General features: G+C 46.1%; 1 protein-coding gene across 1 annotated transcript in view; it reads right to left on the reverse strand.

Moving 5' to 3' along the window:
* clvs2 (clavesin 2) overlaps nucleotides 1-8,129 on the reverse strand; it is a 141,916-nt gene extending 133,787 nt beyond the window's left edge. The window contains exon 1 of the mRNA XM_072499335.1: nucleotides 7,127-8,129. Within this exon, the coding sequence (XP_072355436.1) occupies nucleotides 7,127-7,515 (389 nt within the window). The 5' untranslated portion in view covers nucleotides 7,516-8,129. The remainder of the gene's footprint in view (nucleotides 1-7,126) is intronic.
* Nucleotides 8,130-24,478: the final 16,349 nt, after the last annotated feature.

Genomic DNA, 24,478 nt, shown 5'->3' on the forward strand with positions numbered 1-24,478 from the left:
TAGTTGATACATTGGTGTTAATGTTCCAAAACTCGTGAGATTTGGGGAAAGCCCTATTAGATTGGAAGATAGCAAATATAACTCCATTATTCAAAAAGGGAATAAGACAGAAAGTGGGAAACTATAGGCCAGTTAGCTTAATGTCTGTCATAGTGAAAAAGTTAGAAGCTATTATTAAAGAAGTTATAATAGGGAATTTGTGTATGTTTAAGATAATCAGGTAGAATCAACATGGTTTTCTGGAAGGGAAATTACATTGGATGGATGGGATGGTTGCTAAATCTGCTGATGATACAATGATAGGTAGGAAAGTAAGTTGTGAATAGGAGATAAGGAGGCTACAATAATATACAGATAGGTTAAGGAGTGGACAAAGATCTGGCAAATAGAGTATAATATAAGAAAAATGTGAATTTGTACATTTTGGCAGGAAGAATAAAAAAGAAGGTTATTATCTAAATGATGGGAGATTGAAAGTGATCGGGATATCTTTGCATGAATTGCAAACGGCTAGTGTGCAGGTACAGCAAGAAATTAGGAAAGCTAGCAGAATGTTCACATTTATTGCAAAGGGAATTGAATACAAAAATAGGGAGGTTATGCTTCAGTTATACAGAGCACTAGTGAGACCACATTTGAAGTACTGTGTACAATATTAGTCTCCTTATTTAAGGAAGGATGTAAATGTGTTAGAAAGATTTTAGAGACGGTTAACCAGACTAACACCTGAAATGGGTGGGTTGTCTTATGGGAAAAGATTAGACATGCTAGGCTTGAATCCACTTACTAGAAGAGTGGGAGGTGACTTAACTGAAATGTAGATGATCATGAGGGGTCTTGATAGGGTGGATACGGAAAGGATGTTTCCTCTTCTGGGAGAATCTAGAACTAGGGGTCACGGTTTAAAATAAGGGGTTGCCCATCTAAAATGGAGGTGAGGCAAAATACGTTCTCTCAGAGAGTTGTGAGTCTTTGGAACTCTCTTCCTGCAAAGGTGATGGAAGCAGAATCTTTGAATATTTTGAAGGCAGATGTGGGTTGGGTCTTGATAAGCAAGGGGGTGGTAGGTTATCATGGGATTCAGATTTGTGTTACTCTCAGATCAGTCATGATCTTATTAAATATCGGAACAGGTTCAAGGGGCCAAATGGCCAACTCCTGTTCCTTGTCTGCATGGACAATAAGGGAATAGTGTAGATGGGCTTTAGAGTGGTTTCATAGGTCGGCGCAACATCGAGGGCCGAAGGGCCTGTACTGCACTGTAATGTTCTATGTTCTATGCATGTATAACAATGCTGTGAAGTATCTTCACTACCTGGAGTACACTGGTTCAAGAAGGCAGCAGTCCAACTTCTCAAGAATAATGAGCAAACGCTTCTCCAGCAATGCTCACAATAATAAATTAATACTAATATACAGTAGATCTTTATTTATGGAACCACCCTGTAAAGAATGGCTATCGCTTATCTCTGCTTACCAACAGTCACTGCACTTCTTTGTCATTCATTGTATGCAAAGCACTAATTACATTGAATGACATAGCATATTTCACAAAGAAATTTGGCTTAACTAGGCTGTGTTAATGTTTACCATGCCATGTGTCTCCTTTCATTGTATCTCATCTCAGCCTTTCAGAATATCTAGTCCTTTCCCCTCATGTATTCATTGTCTCCATCCATCAAGTGTAATATTCAATAAAAGACCTTTGAACAAACAGTATCAAAATAAATTTTCATTTGCAACGGCACGGATTAATCAAAGACAGACAGCATGGAATTGTTAAAGGCAAAGTGTGTCTGACTAACTTGATTACGTTCTTTGACAAAGTAGCAGAGAAGCTTGCTCAAGGAAGTGCAATAGATGTCACTTGCAGAGATTTCCAAAAGACATTGAACAAAGTGCCAGATAAGAGGTTATTTAAGAAGATGGAAGACCATGAAATTAAGGGGAAACTGGTATACTGGTATATGGATGAAAATTAACAGTGATAGGAAGCAGAGGTGGATGGATTTCTGTCTGGGAGGTGGTTTGTAGTGGTGTTTGTGGAGGTCAGTTTTGGGTCCATTACTAATTTCAGTTTTTAGCTATAGCCTAAGTTTGGGTATTGAAGGTGATACAAAAATTGGCAATGTAGCAGATAGTGAAGATGACAAGTGTGGACTTCAGGATGAAATAGACAGAATGGTTAAATGGGCAGAAGGATGATAAATGGAGTTCATTGTGGAGAAGTGTGGAGTGATGCACTTTGGGATGGAAAGACAGTATACATGAATTTGAAAAGTGTAGGTGAGCAGAGAGACCTTGGTGTCCATTTACACGAATCATCAAAGATACAGGGGTACAATTGTAAGGTGGTTATAAAAGCATATGAGTTATTTGGGTTTATAAATAGAGGCACAGAACATAAAAGCAAAGAGATCATGCTAGAGCTTTACAAACCACTGGTTAGGTCACAATTAGAATATTATGGACAATTCAGGGCACCAAACTTCAAGAAAGAGAAATATTAGTGGTTTTGATAAAGTAGATAGAGAAAAACTACTCCTTATAATGAGCAGGTCAATAGCCAGAGGGCATAGAATTAAAATTACTGGCTAAATAACTGGAGGGAAGATGAGACAAAATAATTTCACTCAGTGACTTGTTTATATCTGGACCGCTCGAACTTGAAAGGTAGCAGAAACTGATTTCATAAATAATTTTCAAAGGGAGTTGACAGATTTTGAGGATGAGGAACTTTCAGGGTGAGGGGCAAAAAGGGAGGGATGTGGGACCAAGCAAAGAGTCAGCACAAACAGGACAGGGTGAATGGCTTCCTTCTGTACTCCACATTTCTAGGATTCCCTGGTTTCCACATATTTGGTAGAACAATAGAGGAAACCTGACAATAATGTCGAAAAACCTCAAAAATATGGACTAATAAAGGGAGTCAGCATAACTTTATAGGTTTTGTGTGTGACAAATCTATTCAACTTCTTCAAGGATTGGAGAGGAAACTCTCTGGTTAAGAAAGGGTACAATAAGGGCAGCACGGTGGCACAGTGAATTAGCACTGCGGCCTCATGACGCCGTGGTCCCAGGTTCGACCCCAGCCCTGGGTCACTGTCCGTGTGGAGTTTGCACATTCTCCCCGTGTTTGCGTGGGTTTGCCCCACAACCCAAAAGATGTGCAGGGTAGGTGGATTGGCCACGCTAAATTGCCCCTGAATTGGAAAAAATGAATTGCGTACTCTAAATTTATATTAAAAAAAAGAAGGGGTACAATTTGTGAGGCAAAGCTTCAGGTGCAGAGTTTGATTCCATGACAGCTTGGATGGACAAGGGAAACGTTGCTGAGATCAGATTGCTGAATTCACTGCACCTGACTTCTGTTTTTGACTCTTCAATCCAGATTCCCATTGAGTTTGAGTGAGGCATTGAACTAAAAGCAAAACCTAATACAATTTATTGTTTTGTATTGATATTTCAATGGCGGCTTTGATTGAGTGGTACGTTAATGCCGTTCAAAAGGCATCTCGTCAAATACATGGATAGATTGGGTATAGAGGGATACGGCACTCGGAAGTGCTGAGGGTATTGGCCAAGGGTGGTATCATGACCGGTACAGGCTTGGAGGGCCGAAGGGCCTGTTCCTGTGCTGTACTGTTCTTTGGGTGCTAAACCGGAAATTGGTCCACCACATCAGAAGACATGGAAACAAATCAACAGATTTTATTCATTCATATAGTCTGTTTAATGGAGTAGATGTTCCTGGTTGTTTCACAGAGGAGGTAAAGTAATGCTAGATAGTAAGAGCAGATCAGTTCGAAAAAGTGAATGAGACATGGTAAAATATGTTTAGAAATTTTCATGGGTTAGGGCAGGGGACAGTAACAGCAAAACAGTTGGTTTGGAAAATAGGTTATAAAGCCAAGATGGCTGAACACTTTGCCAATGAAGGCAAACAAAGAGGAGCAAGTTATACAAGAGCCCAGAGCTGGAAGAGTGGAGAGTGTGGACTGATTTTTAGGAAAAGGACAGGTGAAAAAGAGCGAAAATCAATGCACAAAAGTGTGGAGGCACTGTGGAGGTTGTCCAGGACAAAATACATAGATCAGCAGAACTCAATAAGAAATATGAAATTTGTTGCAGATTTATGGATCAGTTCAGTTTATGTAGAGTAAAATGTTTGACGTTAACAGGGTGTGTGTTAGACTAGTCAAATCTAGAGTTGAGGTAAGGATATGGATGAATAAAACATGGAGTTTGAAGATCATTTGGACAGGGACACAGTTGCCTTTATTTGTAGTAATACAGAACTGTTACATATATTGCATAGAATGTCTAGCACAGAAGCAGGCCATTTGCCCAACTGATCTGTGTTGCTGTGAGTCTCTTCCTACTTCATCATACTATATCAACATATGCTATTCCTTTCTCCTTCATGGATATATCTAGCTTCCCCTTAAATGTATCTATGCTACTCGCTTCAGCTATTCCTTGCGGAGTTCCACATTCTGACCACCCTTTGTGTAAAGAAGTTCCTGAATTTCCTGGTGAATTTTTGGTGACTATCTTACATTTATGCTGCATAGTTTTACTTTCCCCCTTCAAGTGGGAACACCTTCTCAAATTACCCTAGTAAACCCCTTCTTAATTTTAGAGATCTCTATCAGGTCTAGATCATTTCTGATAAATATGTCTTTGCACCATCTTTGTCAGTCTTTTTGCACCTTTACCAGTACCTTGGTATCTTTTGTTTTTACAATATGGAGATCAGAATTGTGCACAGTTCTGAGTGTGATCTAACCAGGTTCTGATACAAGCATAACATAAGTTCCCTGCTTTTTAACCTACAAGGTGTAAGTAAATAAATAAATAAGCCAAATATAGATTGATAGCTTTGGGCTGAGAAAGCAAATGTGATTTGATGAAGAGAAATGCAAGACAATGAGACCATGAGAGTCAAAACTAAATCATAAAAATATAAGACAAATGTAACTTAGGAGAATAATCTAATGATGCTGATGGATATTTCATTGGCAGCATCAGCAGAGTGCCACAGCTTTAAATAAGCAAATACGTTGTCAGGATATGCAGCCGGAGAAATAAAACTTAATTCCTTGAAGATGATAGGAAGCTTGTATAAAACAATCGTTTTTCCCTGCCTGGAGTAGTACAAACAATTCTTGTAATGAAGAAAGAAAAGTAATAAGACATTTATTTTAACTGCATATACAGAAGGTAGCAAATACATGGATCAAATGACCAGTGATAAAGTGAAGGAGAATAGAAATGGCAAATTCAAATAAAATTGCAATTTTTTTAAGTGTCAGGAGCAACTGACTGGTATAAGAAACATGGTACCAGTCTGGTTACCCGCAGCAATTATTCCAAGTTTAGTGGCATTTCAATGGCCCTATATAGACTTGTATTTACCATGTATCCAGATTGAATACATCACAAATTCTTAGTAAACTTTACCTTTCAAATTAGATTATATTTCTGTGGAAATCCTGTTAAAGGCACCTACAACATCAAGACATGGCTCCACTTCGGTATCATGGTAGCGTAGCATTGTACAGCCCCACATATAAAATGATTAAGCTATATATAATTTTTGCATCAGTTGCAAAAGAATCATAAAGCAAATGCTTCACATTTAGGTGGCTTTTTATATATTTACATGTTGAATAAATATCTAAATGTTAATTTAAGTTTCAGTTACAACTGAGAAGTAATACCCTTCTGAAAATGTAATAATAATAATCGTCTTTATTAAGCTTACATTATACTGCAATGAAGGTACTGTTAAAATCCTTTAGTCGCCACACTACAGCACCTGTTCGGTTACATGGAGGGAGAATTCAGAGTGTTCAATTCACCTAATAATAATAATAGCTTATTGTCACAAGTAGGCTTCAATGAAGTTACTGTGAAAAGCCCCTAGTCGCCACATTCCGACACCTATTCGGGAAGTCCGGTATGGGAATTGAACCCACGCTGCTGGCCTTATTCTGCATTACAAGCCAGCTGTTTAGCCCACTGAGCTAAACCAGCCCCTAAGAAGCATGTGCTACCGTGCCACCCATGTAGTGGTCAGTACTGTTACATTGATGTAATTGAGCTGTTGCCATTAAAGGTAGTTTGTGAAATATGCCACTAGCCAAGTTCCATGGTAGATGATGGAATAGCGGAGGCAAGAGACATTACTTCAAGGCTACAGATGTATTTGCTCTGGTTAATATTACATTCTTAATATATCACTAAAGACCTCCTATCTTGCTCAAGAATGTTACATTATTGACCACTGACCTGATTGATGCTCACTAAACTTGCGGTAAAGAACGTCAATGTGAAATTAAAAAGCTTTATTTGGTCCTTTGCACTTCATATATTAATGTGAATTTTAAGTGAGCATTTTTTCAATGATTCCCCATTAGACACTGAACTGTTACTATCTAAAATGTCGTCAAGACGTATTTCGTTTCCCATTGTTTTGGGAGAAGTCATCCTTGGTGTTCTTTTTACATGGATTCCCCATTCCCACCTACTCGATGTGAAGCAAAATCCTCTGAGCTTTGGGTTAAAGGAAAATACATCACCAATATTCATTTAATACTGCTTAACTTCATTAGTACAGTCACGGGGTAAGTATTCATGATATGGTGATGGTTAGGATTGACACAGGCCTGGTGATGTCATGTTACAAATATATCTGATTATTTCATGTCTTTAATTTTAAAATCAATCGGTAACATTCTCCTTGGTTAAAAAAAAACTATTTTGTGTTGTATTGACCCCTCATTGAAGTACTCTCTGCCAAAAATAGGTTGGTTCAGGAATACATTCAGTATTTGTTTGTAATTGGCATCGGGGTTTCTTTGTAAACTCAGGATTTTTCGGATTGTTTTATTTTTATCTAGCAGTGTTTCGAGGATGATTACTGCAATTTGATGCTTCGTTTTGCGCTTTGTAATTCAATGGGATATAGGCCAAGGGGAGCCAGGATGCATGTTCATACAAAAGCCTAACATTAGGGGGAAATAATCTTTTTTTTTGTTTGCCAATCAAGCTATACTCGAAATGGACCAAACATAACAGCGCTCATTTTGGGCTGATCAGAAGCTTTTATTCAGCCTTGTACCTGCTTTGGTCCCAGTTGGAAGCGAAGAGGACTAAGATTTTCCTGCCATAATGATCCAGGTTAGAAAGCACTCCAGGGAAGCCATCCTTCAGCGCCTGTTTGATCCCGGGGTCGGTGGCTTTGAAGTTCTTGAACATGTCCAGATTCTGCTGACGATACTCAAAGTACTGAGCCAGCAGGCGGAAGGCCTCGAAATGGTTAAATTTACGGGCTCTGAGAAACCTCAAGATGAAAGCATCGTCAGTCCGAAGAAAGCCGATGTCCGGCCGGGTGATAATCATATCTCTCACTTCCTGGATGTCCTGGTGCAAGGTGTCGGGGTTTTCATTCAGCTCCAGTTTGGCTTTCTCCAGAGTTTCTGGAGACAACCCCGCTTGCAAATGAGTCATTGTTCTCCTATTGCCTTTGGAACGTGGGCAGGGTGTATCTTTCCTGATCCGGCTCGCCCGCGAACGTGTGGCAGCCAACCTGTCCTTTAGCTTCCGATGGTCATACCTGCTGTCGGTTTGGTTCGGGAAAAAAAAAGGTGCGAATTTGGTAATTCAATGGAAATGACAAAGGCGGACTAATTCGGCGGTGGTCGCGCGTTAACCCCAGGCTCAAAAACCTCAGGCGCAGTCCCACGCATGTGGTGGTGTGTCTCAGCACCGTCTGTATGTCAGATCAATACAACAAGCAGCGAATTGCAGAAGACGGTTCCTACCATGGTCCAGGCAATGCGTGCCGCAGTAAGAGGCATCTCAATTCTCAGCAACTGTTTTATTACAAGCTGTTCACGCGGCGGCTCTTGAAAGCAGTTGCACTCGGGCTGTCCATCTCCGTCCCCGGTGTGTGTGTGTGAGGAGGGGAGGAGGGGTGTTTTGTTTCAGTGACTCGGCGTCCTGCTGCTGCGTCCTATCAGCTTTACGTCAGTACTGGAGGTGGTGGTGAAAGTGACTCGATGTAATTTCAGGGACAATCTGGGCGTGCAATGGTTGGCGAGAGATAGAGAGAGCTGGATCGGATGCTCGCCACCTGCTCTGGCCGCTCCCAGCCCATTGTCATCTCATTTATTATTTAAAGCGTAAAGAGCTCCTCTCGCCCCTCCCCCTCCCAGTAAATCAGGGCAATAAGAAGTCTCCCCGCCCCCCCCCCCATCTCATTCAATATTGGGGGAATGCATCTGCTGTTTAATGACATGGTGACCTTTCGTGGGCGGTGAAGCTTTTATTATTATTTACATCGAGTAGTTTGTCAGTGCCTGTGCTCAAAAGCAGGTCCTCCCCCTTTACCTGCTTTCTCTTAAGGAACATGGGAAATGTATGGGTTGTATTAGGGACCGTTTTCAGACATTTTATATGGGTTTTAAGGACCCTATTATTGTTACGAGGCTCTGTTGCACATATTATTTCCATTCCGACCTCTACATCTTACACAGAACAGGTGCCCCTCCCGATAAATGAACCCAAAATGCACCTTCATGTCATGACGTGCTTTTAGGGTTAACTCGCGGACGTTTTGCCTGTGACTAGGAATGAAAGATTCGGCACATCGTTCGAATAAAGCCACAGGCATCAAATTGGAGTTGGAACATTCCCAAATTGTCGATTCCTGAAAGTGTGATTTCTGCTTCCAGGAAGAGGCTGCGATCAGTGGTACCCTGGCGGTGTTGGGCTGCAGCCACAGGGGGAATGGGTGGAGCCGCTGCCGAGTGCTAGCAGCTGGACCACATCCACTCGATTTAAATAAATATCACTGGGCAGATACTGTTCTAAATCTCAATTGAACACAAACCAAGGCGAGGTAGGATTGAGGTACAGCTACCCCTCTCAGAAACTCGCAATGTGATTTTGGTCCAGTGGCTTCCATTTCTCATGCCTGTGCTGCAGCGATTAACTGGATAGCGCTTCCATAGAGAGCCCACAGAGACTCGATGTGCCGAGTGGTCTCCTGTGCTGTTCTGTGCCGTGACAGTCCGAAACAGTTATAGACCTGACAGGGCCAACCACCTGGGGCTGGGTTCTCCATTCCTGCGCTGTCCGAGTGGAGGATCCGTGGAGCTCCACGTCAGAAAAATCAGCGCCACACCCACACTGATTCCGCTACTGGTGAGGGGCTAGCACGACGCCACGTGGAACACAAGCAGAACACACGAAAATGGGGCGGGAATTGCTGGGTCCATCCTGGACACGGGCAGGGCTAGCGAGCTGCACCGCGTGTAGACTATACACCCCCCTCACACACACCGATCATGGCACTGGTTGTGCTGAACTGCGTCCCCATCCACCCTGACCCCACAGCCCACCACCTGGCCATCCCGCGCTACCCCCCCACCCCAGCCCTAGCAGAAGCCCCCCGGCAGCAGCACGAATGTCGATGAAGTACGGCAGTGCCGGACACTGTCCGTAAGCCCTCTCTCTCCCCGCAGCCACCACGCCAGGTTCACAATTGTTGAGAACACATGTGGACCGTGCCGTCGGGAACTCGGACCATCGGAGGCAGAGCATCATGGATGGGCCAACTAATGAGATGCAAATGTGGTTGCAACTACACGTGGCGTGCGTGGCAATGACGCCGTTTTCAAGGAGGTGGAGCATCGCGATTCGGCATGAAGCCGGTTCGGGCCGCGATTTCGGCATCGAGAGCTATACTCCGCCCGATTGCACACCCTGATCTCGGTGTCAGCCAATGGAGCATCCCGCCCCTGATATTTGTTAGTTCATAGATCCAGATAGTTCTTTATGGGCTTTCCATTTTAACACATTATTTCAAAAAGGTTTCAGCCTGTACGACTCTTCCACCCTGTCTGGACATCCTTTCCATGGGTTGGTCACAATTTATGAAAAGAAGCTATTCTAAATGTGCCCTTTCCTGATGTAAATCTATGGCCCCTTGTCCAACTCTCACTGTTTAACTTGCAGCAATACTCCACACGCCTTTTTCCTAATGGCAGCCTGTAGGATGAACAAGCAAAGATTCTCCAGCCTTGTGGCTCCACCAGAAATTAAACAATACGGAATACACTGCAGAACCAAGACAAGTGCCAACCAGGGATAATATTAGGTCAGCTAAAAGGTGAATGAAACTAGCATTGTAGATAACGGTGGTATTACTGGGACCATTTTTAAAGAGGAGTGTCAAAGAGTTCTAAGGAGTGTACCGAGCCATTCAAAAAGGCTCCAGAACAGGTTGGAAAGGACTCTCATGGTTTGACAGAGATACTAAACGAAGATAATGTGCAACTGTCAGCATAAAGTGTTGCTGTTAATAATAATGTTAACATTAACATAGATGAAGGTATTGTTTTCGAAAGAACACAGAACCTTAAAATCGATCTGGATGGCAGCCAGTATGATATCCCCCTCAGCTTGCGGCTCGTTGGTCTAGGGGTATGATTCTTGCTTTGGGTGTCTCGGTTTCGAAACTTGCGAGAGGTCCCGTGTTCAAATCCCGGGCGGGCCCTTTGATAAGGTTTTCTGTTGGTCAAGCGATTTCTGTTTGGATTTCAGCGGGAGCGGAGCTGGTTAGTCAGTTTCAGCGGGAGCAGTGCGGAAGTGATTTCTGGGAGGTAAGTCTCTCCTTTAAATACACTTGTCTTTGCAGGGGCAGGCCAGTCGATTTCAGCGGGAGCGGAGCTGGTTAGTCAATTTCAGCGGGAGCAGTGCGGAAGTGATTTCTGGGAGGTAAGTCTCTCCTTTAAAAACACTTACCTGGTCCCGTTTTCGGTCCCTCTTTGCTGTTTTTAAAAAAAAATTTAGTGTTTAAGGCGGGAACAGGAAGTTCGACCCGCGGACTTCTGGGAAGACCCTCACCAATAAATTCTGGTGGAGAGGAAACCCGAGACACTACACGTGTAGTGTCTCCCACCCGCCCTCCTCCTCTAACCTAATAATAAAACCCATTGGTGTGAGGTAAGTACCATATTTTATTATTATTATTATTTTTTAAAAACATTTAATTTAGTTGTTAGCCAGATCTTGGTAGAAAGTTAGAGGGATGGCAGGGAAGGGAGTGCAATGTTCCTCCTGCAGGATGTTTGAGGTGAGGGATGCCGTTAGTGTCCCTGCTGATTTTACCTGCAGGAAGTGCTGCCATCTCCAGCTCCTCCAAGACCGAGTTAGGGAACTGGAGCTGGAGTTGGAAGAACTTCGGATCATTTGGGAGGCAGAGGGGGTCATAGATAGCAGCTGCAGGGAATTAGTTACACCAAAGATTGGAGATAGATGGGTAACTGTAAGAGGGACTGGGAAAAAGCAGTCAGTGCAGGGATCCCCTGCGGTCGTTCCCCTGAGAAACAAGTATACCGCTTTGGATACTTGTGGGGGGGACGACTTACCAGGGGTAAGACATGGGGTACGGGCCTCTGGCACGGAGTCTGTCCCTGTTGCTCAGAAGGGAAGGGGGGCGAGGAGCAGAGCATTAGTAATTGGGGACTCGATAGTCAGGGGCACAGATAGGGGATTTTGTGGGAGAGTGAGAAACTCACGTTTGGTATGTTGCCTCCCAGGTGCAAGGGTACGTGATGTCTCGGATCGTGTTTTCCGGGTCCTTAGGGGGGAGGGGGAGCAGCCCCAAGTCGTGGTCCACATTGGCACTAACGACATAGGTAGGAAAGGGGACAAGGATGTCAGGCAGGCTTTCAGGGAGCTAGGATGGAAGCTCAGAACTAGAACAAACAGAGTTGTTATCTCTGGGTTGTTGCCCGTGCCACGTGATAGTGAGATGAGGAATAGGGAGAGAGAGCAATTAAACACGTGGCTACAGGGATGGTGCAGGCGGGAGGGATTCAGATTTCTTGATAACTGGGGATCTTTCTGGGGAAGGTGGGACCTCTACAGACAGGATGGTCTACATCTGAACCTGAGGGGCACAAATATCCTGGGGGGGAGATTTGTTAGTGCTCTTTGGGGGGGTTTAAACTAATGCGGCAGGGGCATGGGAACCTGGATTGTAGTTTTAGGGTAAGGGAGAATGAGAGTATAGAGGTCAGGAGCACAGATTTGACGTCACAGGATAGGGCCAGTGTTCAGGTAGGTGGTTTGAAGTGTGTCTACTTCAATGCCAGGAGTATACAAAATAAGGTAGGGGAACTGGCAGCATGGGTTGGTACCTGGGACTTCGATGTTGTGGCCATTTCGGAGACATGGATAGAGCAGGGACAGGAATGGATGTTGCAGGTTCCGGGGTTTAGGTGTTTTAGTAAGCTCAGAGAAGGAGGCAAAAGAGGGGGAGGTGTGGCGCTGCTAGTCAAGAGCAGTATTACGGTGGCGGAGAGGATGCTAGATGGGGACTCGTCTTCCGAGGTAGTATGGGCTGAAGTTAGAAACATGAAAGGAGAGGTCACACTGTTGGGAGTCTTCTATAGGCCTCCAAATAGTTCTAGGGATGTAGAGGAAAGGATGGCGAGGATGATCCTGGATAAGAGCGAAAGTAACAGGGTAGTTATTATGGGAGACTTTAACTTTCCAAATATTGACTGGAAAAGATATAGTTCGAGCACATTAGATGGGTCGTTTTTTGTACAGTGTGTGCAGGAGGGTTTCCTGACACAATATGTTGACAGGCCAACAAGAGGCGAGGCCACGTTGGATTTGGTTTTGGGTAATGAACCAGGCCAGGTGTTGGATTTGGAGGTCGGAGAGCACTTTGGGGACAGTGACCACAATTCGGTGACGTTTACGTTAATGATGGAAAGGGGTAAGTATACACCGCAGGGCAAGAGTTATAGCTGGGGGAAGGGCAATTATGATGCCATTAGACGTGACTTGGGGGGGATAAGGTGGAGAAGTAGGCTGCAAGTGTTGGGCACACTGGATAAGTGGAGCTTGTTCAAGGATCAGCTACTGCGTGTTCTTGATAAGTATGTACTGGTCAGGCAGGGAGGAAGGCGTCGAGCGAGGGAACCGTGGTTTACCAAAGAAGTGGAATCTCTTGTTAAGAGGAAGAAGGAGGCCTATGTGAAGATGAGGTGTGAAGTTTCAGTTGGGGCGATGGATAGTTACAAGGTAGCGAGGAAGGATCTAAAGAGAGAGCTAAGACGAGCAAGGAGGGGACATGAGAAGTATTTGGCAGGTAGGATCAAGGAAAACCCAAAAGCTTTCTATAGGTATGTCAGGAATAAGCGAATGACTAGGGAAAGAGTAGGACCAGTCAAGGACAGGGATGGGAAGTTGTGTGTGGAGTCTGAAGAGATAGGCGAGATACTAAATGAATATTTTTTGTCAGTATTCACTCAGGAAAAAGATAATGTTGTGGAGGACAATTCTGAGCCCCAGGCTAATAGAATAGATGGCATTGAGGTACGTAGGGAAGAGGTGTTGACAATTCTGGACAGGCTGAAAATAGATAAGTCCCCGGGACCTGATGGGATTTATCCTTGGATTCTCTGGGAGGCCAGGGAAGAGATTGCTGGACCTTTGGCTTTGATTTTTATGTCATCATTCGCTCCAGGAATAGTGCCAGAGGACTGGAGGATAGCAAATGTGGTCCCTTTGTTCAAAAAGGGGAGCAGAGACAACCCCGGCAACTATAGACCGGTGAGCCTCGCGTCTGTAGTGGGTAAAGTCTTGGAGGGGATTATAAGAGACAAGATTTATAATCATCTAGATAGGAATAATATGATCGGGGATAGTCAGCATGGCTTTGTGAAGGGTAGGTCATGCCTCACAAACCTTATCGAGTTCTTTGAGAAGGTGACTGAACAGGTGGACGAGGGTAGAGCAGTTGATGTGGTGTATATGGATTTCAGCAAAGCGTTTGATAAGGTTCCCCACGGTAGGCTATTGCAGAAAATACGGAGGCTGGGGATTGAGGGTGATTTAGAGATGTGGATCAGAAATTGGCTAGCTGAAAGAAGACAGAGGGTGGTGGTTGATGGGAAATGTTCAGAATGGAGTTCAGTCACAAGTGGAGTACCACAAGGATCTGTTCTGGGGCCGTTGCTGTTTGTCATTTTTATCAATGACCGAGAGGAAGGCGCAGAAGGGTGGGTGAGTAAATTTGCAGACGATACTAAAGTCGGTGGTGTTGTCGATAGTGTGGAAGGATGTAGCAGGTTACAGAGGGATATAGATAAGCTGCAGAGCTGGCCTGCGAGGTGGCAAATGGAGTTTAATGTAGAGAAGTGTGAGGTGATTCACTTTGGAAGGAATAACAGGAATGCGGAATATTTGGCTAATGGAAAAATTCTTGAAAGTGTGGATGAGCAGAGGGATCTAGGTGTCCATGTACATAGATCCTTGAAAGTTTCCACCCAGGTTGATAGGGTTGTGAAGAAGGCCTATGGAGTGTTGGCCTTTATTGGTAGAGGGATTGAGTTCCGGAGTCAGGAGGTCATGTTGCAGCTGTACAAAACTCTGGTACGGCCGCATTTGGAGTATTGCGTACAGTTCTGGTCACTGCATTATAGGAAGGACGTGGATGCTTTGGAGCGGGTGCAGAGGAGATTTACCAGGATGTTGCCTGGTATGGAGGGAAAATCTTATGAGGAAAGGCGGATGGACTTGAGGTTGTTTTCGTTGGAGAGAAGAAGGTTAAGAGGAGACTTAATAGAGGCATACAAAATGATCAGGGGGTTGGATAGGGTGGACAGTGAGAGCCTTCTCCCGCGGATGGAAATGGCTGGCACGAGGGGACATAGCTTTAAACTGAGGGGTAATAGCTATAGGACAGAGGTCAGAGGTAGGTTCTTTACGCAAAGAGTAGTGAGGCCGTGGAATGCCCTACCTGCTACAGTAGTGAACTCTCCAACATTGAGGGCATTTAAAAGTTTATTGGATAAACATATGGATGATAATGGCATAGTGTAGGTTAGATGGCTTTTGTTTCGGTGCAACATTGTGGGCTGAAGGGCCTGTTCTGCGCTGTATTGTTCTATGTTCTATGTTCTAGGTCCTGAAGGAATAAGGACAGGTGGTATATGAGTTCCATGCCCAGATCTGTAATATTTTGCTGTTGTCAAGAAGGTAGTTCCAATTTTTAAAAAAGAGGGATAAAGCAAAAACAGATATCTATAAACCCATTACGCGACATCAGCAATAGGAGAAATGCTTGAGAGAATCATAAAGTATGCATTCTAAAAGAAGTTTTGTGAACTGTAAGGAGGATAGTGAGAGATTTCAAGAGGATATGTGCAGGCTAGTAGAATGGGAGGGTATGTGGTAGATGAAATCAAATACCAAGACGTGTGAAATGATGCATTTTGGTAGGAAGAGAGGTGATATAAAATAAAGGTGGTGCAGGGATTGAGAAAACTGGGAGCACATATGCACAAATAATTGAAAGTGGCAACCAGGTTGAGGATGGTATAGAGGATCCTGTGTTTTATTGATGGAGCCAAAGAGTACAAATGCAAGGAGGTAATTATGAGCCTTTTAAAACACTTCTTCAGTCTCAACTTGAGTATCCTGTCCACCAGTTACTCACTTGTTACTTATTATTGCTACTTAATATTTTTATTGACTTTAATTTCCCACATGTTTAGAATCAGTCCCTAAGTAGCAATACTCACCAGCGAATGAAATTTCACTTTGCTGTGACGCAACACCTTCATTTCTGTTTCTGAACATCCATAGGCTCAGATCGAACTCTCATTCTCTCCCGCACCACTTTTACAGCCCTGAACTCTCACTCACCTCATTTATAGCCCTGAACCCTCTCTCCCTCACCACTTTGCCCTGAACTCTCACTCTCAGCACTTTTATAGTTCTGGGGCAGGATTCTCCGTCAGCTGACGTCAAAATCAGGAAACACAATTGGGCGGAAAATTGGTTCTGACATGAAAATCGCGGCCAGTTCCGATTTCACACCAAATCTCAATTCTCTGTTGCCTCAACAGTGGCATCAATGCATTCCAGAAGAAACATACAGTAAACACTGTTTGCATATCATTAGCGGGCCCGAGCTGGTATTCTCCGGGGCTTCCACGATTCTCCACCTCTGTTGGGTCGAATTATCAATGGCGAGGTCCACTTGTGCTTTAAAAAATCATGAAACCAGCATCATGGCTGATGAGGGAGCAAGAGGAGGTATAACACAGAGGCGTGACTGCGGGTTGCAGGGCCGCACACTAGCCGGGCTGGCTGAGATTGGGGGGGGGGGGGGGGGGGGAGGGGCACCAAGGCTGGGAGGGTGGGGTGGGGGGGGGGGCGGTTACGGTCGAATGGGCCTTGTGGCAGGGGTGACCATGGAACTGGTGCGGTGTACAGGCAGTGACCGCCATTTCCACAGCTGACAAGGCAGTCATCTTTCTGTGCACCACACTGACCACCCACCTTGGTCACTGGATCTGCAGAGTGCCACCAGCCGTATGGGTGCCCCCATACCCGCACTCCCAGACCCCAGCCCTCACGCTGCACCCCACCACCCCCCACCCCCGCACCCCATCCTCCACCATACCACCCCCCCCCCCCAACCAACCAGCGGCTACCTGCGCCGGCAGGGCATTAGGAGGCCCACCCAGGGCCACTGTAGCCCCTATGGGGGAGCTGGGCAGGGACCCAGAGCGTACTTCTGGCAAGGATAGCACCAGCCGATGGTACGCCTGGCAGCAGGGACAGGCACCAGGACCAGATTCCCACAGTGCCGGGCACCGAAGGGACCATGGGTGCAAGGATGGGGGGGCGGGAGAAACATGCGGGGGCAGAGTCTGCAGTATTAACCGGGGCCACCATATAGCCCGGTGGACCAGCTTGGGTACGGGATACACACCATGCTAACATGTCAGCCTTTCACCCCCTGCAGACAATGGATATTGGAATTCAATTAGCAATGGTGGCCTCCCTGCTTGTTGCCGCAGCCCTGGACATACCCTGCACAAGCTGGAGCTGTGAGAGGAGGAGGAAGCTGCAGCAGAGTAGCGTGCCCCAGAGGAACAGGAGGCAGCCGCCCAGGATGGAGTGCCGGCCGCCCAACAGGCCGAGGGGGAGGAGGTACAAAGGAGGTGCCGCATGAGGCCTCTTGTGTACTGTATTATGGGTCCGGGTTTACAGAACCCCAAAGTGTTTCATGGAGTTCAACCGCCCACAACTTTTAATAATTTGTGGTGTGGGAAGCACACGGCGTACTCTCCAGGTGTGATACAGCAGAAATGGACAAGTGGTTTTTAAAACAAAACCATGTTTATTCTATGAACTCAAGTTAACTTTTAAAAACAAACATTGAGTATCTTAACACCTATTACTTCAAAGATAACCCCAAAAGACTACAACACTAAATAATCCTTCAAACTGTTCCTTTAAACATCCAAAAGACTTCAAACCTTCAAAAATAGGAGCACATTAGGTTACATTCAATATATTTATAGTCTTTGGATTGCAGAAATCAACAGACCAGCTCTGTGTTTCTTCATGCAGCTCACAGCAAAACACACAGCCATTCCCAGCTGCGTTCTCAAACTGAAACTCAAAAAGCAGAAGTGAGCTCAGCTCCCCCCACCCTCTGACATCACTTCAATAATTTGATCAGCTCCATTTCTTAAAGGTACATTGCTGAAACATCCATTTCTTAAAGGCACTCTCACATGACACCCCCCCCCCCCCCCAAGAAAAAAACCCCATCAACTTCAAGATGGTTTCATTTTTCACCTTTGCACCATCAATTAAGAAATGCATACAGTAAAAACAATTTACCGGTTCAAAAAAAACAACACACGCAAATAGGTATAATAATATAGTCCATTTTTTTTTTCGTTCTTCCTCCAACCGAAATCCTTCTCGATTGACAGTATCTTTGAACAAGAAAGTCTCTGCATGATCCATCCATTCCTCTACGCCTCAGCATTTCTCTTTAAAGTTAGATATTTCAGTTCAATCTGATCACCGAGTCCCTTGCAATTCTCCAATACAGGAGCATCGGTTACCACAGCTTTCAGCCAGTCAAATGCATGTTGGAACTCCGCTGTCCATTGAAATTTTTTTGCGTTTCTTGAGCAAGTCCATCAGTGGAGCAATCACGCTACAAATCTCTTGCACAAATGTTCGATCAAATCCACTCATGCCAAGAAATCGAACCATTTCCCGTCGTGTCGAAGGTAGTGATGCAAACACTTCACTAGCTCTACCTACCAGCTTTGTTTGAATCAGTAATACCCACATGTCCTGTGGCCATTTCATTTGTTTATCTACCTTCTCAAAGGAAATGAAAAAGGCTTCTACCTCCTTCTCGTCAAACCTTGGCAATGCTTAGACATATTTAAATAGAACCCCACCACATCTTCGACTATGATGCTCTGTCTCACTATCCTCATCAATCTCATCCAACCGTATGTTTCCCTTTGCGTCTGCCAATTTTAACTGATTTTCATGTTCCATAGCCATTTTATGAAGTTCAAACTCTCTTTTTCCTTTCCTCTCTATCTCCTTCTTTGTTTCTTTCTTCTCTCTCCTTTTCTTTTTCCACTCTATCTCTATCTCTTTCTTTGTTTCTTTCTTCTCTCTCTTTTTCTTTTTCTCTCATTGCATATTCAAGCTGCTTTAATTATTTTTCATGTTCAAATTGCTTAATCTGCCACTGGAGCTTTGCCATTTCTAATGAGTCAGAATGTATCTCAGGCAGATTTAAATGCTCAGCTACCATGGTAAGTACCTCTTCTTTTTGCATTTTGCCAGGCAATGTTAACTGCAATGCTTTTGCCAAAGCTAAAAGTCTGCTTTTAGTCTCTGTCGGAAAGGTATTGCGTGTTACCTTGTCCACCCCCAAAAACTCCTGAGCCTCTGAAAGAGCCATTGTCCACAACACGCTCTCCACATAAACTAAAATACCACACCTGAAAAGCAACCACAATATGCTCACCCCTCACTGTCCTTAAGTTCATTAAGCCAATCCAATCGATAGACTTGTATCCCGGACAAGCCCCCAATTGTTATGGTTCCGGGTTTACAGAACCCCAAAGTGTATCATGGAGTTCAACCGACACACAACTTTTAATAGATTGTGGTGTGGGAAGCACACGGCGTACTCTCCAGGTGCGATACAGCAGAAATGGGCAAATGGTTTTTAAAACAAAACAATGTTTATTCTATGAACTCAAGTTAACCTTTTAAAAACAAACATTGAGTATCTTAACACCCATTACTTCAAAGATAACCCCAAAAGACTACAACACTAAATAATCCTTCAAACTGTTCCTTTAAACATCCAAAAGACTTCAAACCTTCAAAAATAGCAGCACATTAGGTTACATTCAATATATTTATAGTCTTTGGATTGCAGAAATCAACAGCCCAGGTCTGTGTTTCTTCATGCAGCTCACAGCAAAACACACAGCCACTCCCAGCTGTGTTCTCAAACTGAAACTCAAAAAGCAGAAGTGAGCTCAGTTCCCACCACCCTTCATCACTTCAGTAATATAATCAGCTCCATTTCTTAAAGGTACATTGCTTAAACATCCATTTCTTAAAGGTACTCTAACATGACAACTGTCAGCACCTGTCATTCCAGGTTCTGCCGGACCCGGCATGCAGTTGAAGACACCGACTGAGAAGGGGGAAAGTGCAGATCATGGTGTACCTGGCACTGCGGGGCAATAGGGGAGGACACCCGCTCCCAGTGGCCGTCAAGGTGACGGTCGCCCTTTCCTTTTCGCCACAGGCTCCTTCCAGGAGCCGGGTGGGGACCTTTCTGGGATCTCACAGAGCTCAGTGCATAGATGCATCCGTCACGGAGGCCCTATACACCCATCAGCACAATACATCCATTTCAATGTGGACCGAGCTCACCAGGATGCCCAGGCAGTGAGGTTCGCCGCCATCACCCGACGTGCGCCGGCATTTCCACAATTGATGGAACTGTCAGTTCCAGAAGCCCGAAACTCGTCTGGATGACAGCTAGTTCCTGGTGTTGGCCTGCCCTCCGACTATCTGCCCCCTCGGGTGTTCACCTGTGTTGCTATTTGTGTTTCTCTAATTATTTGCCTCTGAATATGGCAGTCAATATGGTCGCCTTACTTAATTCTAATTATTTTTTGCTCTAGAGTCGCCAGGTATCTTTCGATGCCGCCGCAAGGTTCAAACTGGATACTGATCAAAGACTCGATACACCAATTAGTTAGTTCAAAGTCAAATGCTTATTTATTTACACACACAGTTAAATATACTCATGCACAAATACTACAGACTAAACTATCACTACTGCTAAAGCCTATACTTAGTTTCGGGCGCCCACTCAGTCAGAGGAACAATGGCCGTTGTTCGGTTCTGAGGCTGCTGGGGTCGAAGTGGTGAAGGGGAACAGCTAAGGTCGGCTGTCTGGTAGCGAGCGTTGACCTTGGACTTACTTGTTCTGGTGCAGCTGTTGGGCAGGTCTCTCCTCGGTGAGAGCTGGAGCCAAGAGAACAATTCTCTCTTGGGGGATCCTTCTTATACCCAAAAGGGGCTTCGCGCACTTTTGGGCGGGCCTTGCACTTGACCCCAATTAATTGGGCCGTTTCTCGATCGTTCCTGTTGATTTCCTCCAATAAAGGGGTGGGTGCCCTGATGGCTGGGTGTGTCCTAGGTGGCCGTTGGCCTGCTTTGTTGTGGTCTCCTCTGGCGCCGGGGTGTCTGCCTTAGTATTGGTTACTTAAATGTTACTCTTTTGTTCCCGGATTGGGCCATTAGTATGCTAATGAGTTTGCAGTTTTGGTCTTGTCTGGGAGCTGCGGCTCCAATATGCAGACAAACCCTGAACCTGCTTGTTTTCTCAGTATTGTCCATTTTCCCTGCAATCTTTGCAAAGTGTCCATTTTGTAATCGGGAAGTGGCCATCCCAGATGGCTACACCTGGTGTACCAGAACAGCTGTGCGCACCAGAGGGTGTCCCAGGAGCCTCTTCACTAAAGTGCCCAACTGAGGTGGAGTGTCTCTGGGATGCTGGAGGGTGTTGGAGACAGCTGTGACGGGACATCTGCATCATCACCGGATTCAGAATTCGGGGTGTCTTGGGTCTGCCGTCCGTACTACTGCCAGCTTCACTGCTCAGCACATGGGGGGGCTCCAGCTGTGCCACTGGTATTGGGGCGGAGGATACCAGGTGGACCTGCCCCATCTCCAGCAAGTCCTGCAAGGCACAAGTCGTGTGATTAGACCGTGGGCCGGGGGGGGGAGTGGGGGGGAGGGTGGTGTGGAATGAGGTTGAGGGTGGTGTGGGGATGAGGTTGAGGGTGGTGTGGGGGTGAGGGTGAGGCTGTTGTGGGGGTGAGTGGGGTGAGGGTGATGGTGGTGTGGGGGTGAGAGGTTGGTGTGGGGGTGAGGGTGAGGGGTGGTGTTGGGGTCTGTTGACACATGTGGCATGGGGAATCGCAACTGTGGGGTCTCACTTCCTCGCCCGCAGCCGACCTCTACCCCGACGACTTTCCTTTCCTCTGGGCCGCTGACCACATCCAGGTCCCTCTGCTCTGCCAATGTACAGGGCCGCACTTCCTGCGGTCCCCCTCCAGTTTTATCACACTCCCGGTGGTTATGGGTCTCTGTGGGGGGGAGGGGAGGATAGATCAGAAAATGAATGTTAGACGGTCCGACCCCAGGGGGTGGATAGCTGGTGGCCTCAGTGGCCAGGGCACTTTGCCATGGAGGCTGATATGAGTGCCAGCATGTGGTGCAGGGTGGCAATTCACCCACCCACCGAATCGGAGGGGGGGAAGAGGGCAGGGTTGGTGCAGTTGGATTGGGACAGTGTTGGTTCTATGGACAATGGCCCACTCACCCAGTTTCTCTCAGCACTGCAAGGCGGTCCGTAGGGTGTTGCTGGTGGTGCAGACCACCTCTGCCGCCTGGTGGCTGGGAGCCTTCTTCCTGGGCCAGGGTGGCCTGCCTCTCCTTCACCGCACCCATGTTTGTCGCCAGCTCGGTGTCGGTGAATCGAGGTGCCGCTCTCCTCGCTGCCACCTTGTTGGCTGGGATGGTGTATGTGGGGAGTGAAGTGTATTTGCAGCTGCAGTTTGTCAGCATCCTGAGTGTCAATCGTGAATCTGCCGAACCCGGCACCATTTCTCATTGGAATCGATTGTGTTCCACGTGGTGCCGGTGCTAGCCCCTCACACCACTTTTACAGTCATGTGGCTGGATTCTCTGATCCTGCAGCTATGTCCGCAGGATCCGTCTGGTCTTATGACCAGAAAGTCGTCGTCGCCCCCGTAAAGATACTCCGTCTGGTGGGGGGCTAGCAGCCGCACAGTGCAAACTCCCTGGCTTTACCTGCAGATAAAGCCGGAGAATGGCCGGGTCCATGGCCGCGCATGCACAAGGCGGCGGCGGCCTGTGGCAGCTATGCCATGCAACATGGTGCTGGCTACGCGCAGACGCGGCCTGCCAAAAACTGCCCCCCTGTAACCAGCTTCTCACCCCCTCTCTCACCAATTTTATAGCTCTGGGGCTGGATTTTCCGTTTCTGAGACGAAGTGTTGAAGCCAACGCTGAACTCATGGCCGTTGACAATTCGAGCAAAACTGGCACCACATCTGGATCGATTCCGCTACTGTTAAGGGGCTAGCACCACACCATGTGGAACAGAATAATTTTAATGAGAAACGGTGCCAGCTTCGCCGGTTCCACAATTGACACCCAAAGGCTGACAAGCTGCAGCCGCATATGCACACTTCACTCCCCACACACACCATCCCAGCCAACAAGATGGCAGTAAGGAGAGCAGCTCCACACTTCATCGATGCTGAGCTGGAGACCCGCCTGGACACCATGGAGGAGAGGAGGGTGACTCTGTACTTTGGGCCGGGAAGGAGGCTGCCAGCTGTTGCCATTCATTGTGCCTGAGCACAGGTGGCAGAGGTGGTCAATGTGATGATATGTGAACTATCGTTTGTGTATATAATATAATAACCAAACTGCATATAAACATTAGTGCCTGTATGTATAGATTAGTATTCTAGCATCCAACCACAAGTGGCGTGACAACAGTGAATGTTACGGGAACACAGCCACATGTGAGACAGAATGTATTCTAGCATCCGACCACAGGTGGCGTGGCGACAGGAGAATGTCATTGGGAGACACCCACTGAACTCTCACTCTCACCACTTAGCTCTGAACTCTCACTCTCTCCTGCCAATTCTGTAGCCCAGAACTCACTCCCACATTTCTTACTACTTTTATCGTCTTGTAAAATGTTGCCATGGAGCACCTGGATTTGAAGCAGTGATCTCTTAATCTGCAGTCAAACGCTGTGTCACTGAGCGACATCTACTTCCTTTCATGACTGATTTAATTCCTAAATTGGGTAAGATGTATATTGGATATGAGGCTTGAAATTAAAACAAATTAAAACAAGTTGCACTAAATTTGTGAACTAAATTTGTTTAAGATATAAATGAACGTAAGCTATTGCACATATACACAATATCCAACACCCACTGTACCCCATTTCCAGAACACTTAATGCCAATGAGGAACATTTACAATGCTCACAAACAGACAGATCAACCCCTCTGTCCAGCCCCCATCCTTTCAAGAAAGGAACACTTACAGACATTCACAAACAAACAAAAAGTAAATTGATGGCCTTGAATTTTTTTTAAATGTGCACAAACTCCTCAATTTGTCAAAGCTTTCCATATTTACTGATTATCTGCACATTGTGTTCTACTACTATTTCTTCTCACCTTTTGTGCCTAATCTCTAATTCCTCTGTGCTATCTCAAGAGATTCTGAGGTTGGTGGCTGGGGCAGAACTGATAGATCCTTCAGGGATTGAGGTGACATTCACCTCAGTGATGCTGATGTTCTTACAGAGCCTGGGTGGGATTCTCCATTTGCAAAATGCGATTGGGCAGAGAATATCTTCCAAAGCTGAAATCGGGGAGGTGCCCCTTTCACGCCAAATTGGGATGCTCCGGCACACCGAAAATGGTGTAAATGTGTCACTCGGCACGGGAGGTAAAAGTACAGTATGCATATCATTAGTGGGCCTGACACCCGATTCTCCGGGGCCTCTGCGATTCATCGCCCCCGATGGGCCGAGTTCCTGACGGCGTCGTTCTCTTGTGGTTATAGAAATCGTGAACCTGGCGTCCTGGCTGCTGATTGAGAGAGAGGAGGTCAAGATGGCGTGGAGTGACTGGGGCTGCTGGCCCGGACACCGGCCGTGCTGGCTGCGGCGGGGGGCCCTGCCAGGGCCGAGGGATGGGATGGGGAAGGGGTGGAAGGGGGCCGAGCAGTCAGGGTGCCCCCCCCCCAAAGGAATGGGGCGGTGCCCAGACACCAACCGCCATTACAGCGGCCACCTTGCCTACCACCCATCCCGGCCCCTAGTTCTACACAGTGACACCGGCAGTATAGGTGCGTCACCCCCGCCAAATCGTGCCCCCTCCCGGGCCCTGAGCACCCCACTCAACTGGCAGCCAACCACCCAGGGCCACACCCAAGGCAGCCCCCAGTGAGGCCAGTG

Source organism: Scyliorhinus torazame, chromosome 4, assembly GCF_047496885.1.
Source record: "Scyliorhinus torazame isolate Kashiwa2021f chromosome 4, sScyTor2.1, whole genome shotgun sequence".
Lineage (NCBI taxonomy): Eukaryota > Metazoa > Chordata > Chondrichthyes > Carcharhiniformes > Scyliorhinidae > Scyliorhinus > Scyliorhinus torazame.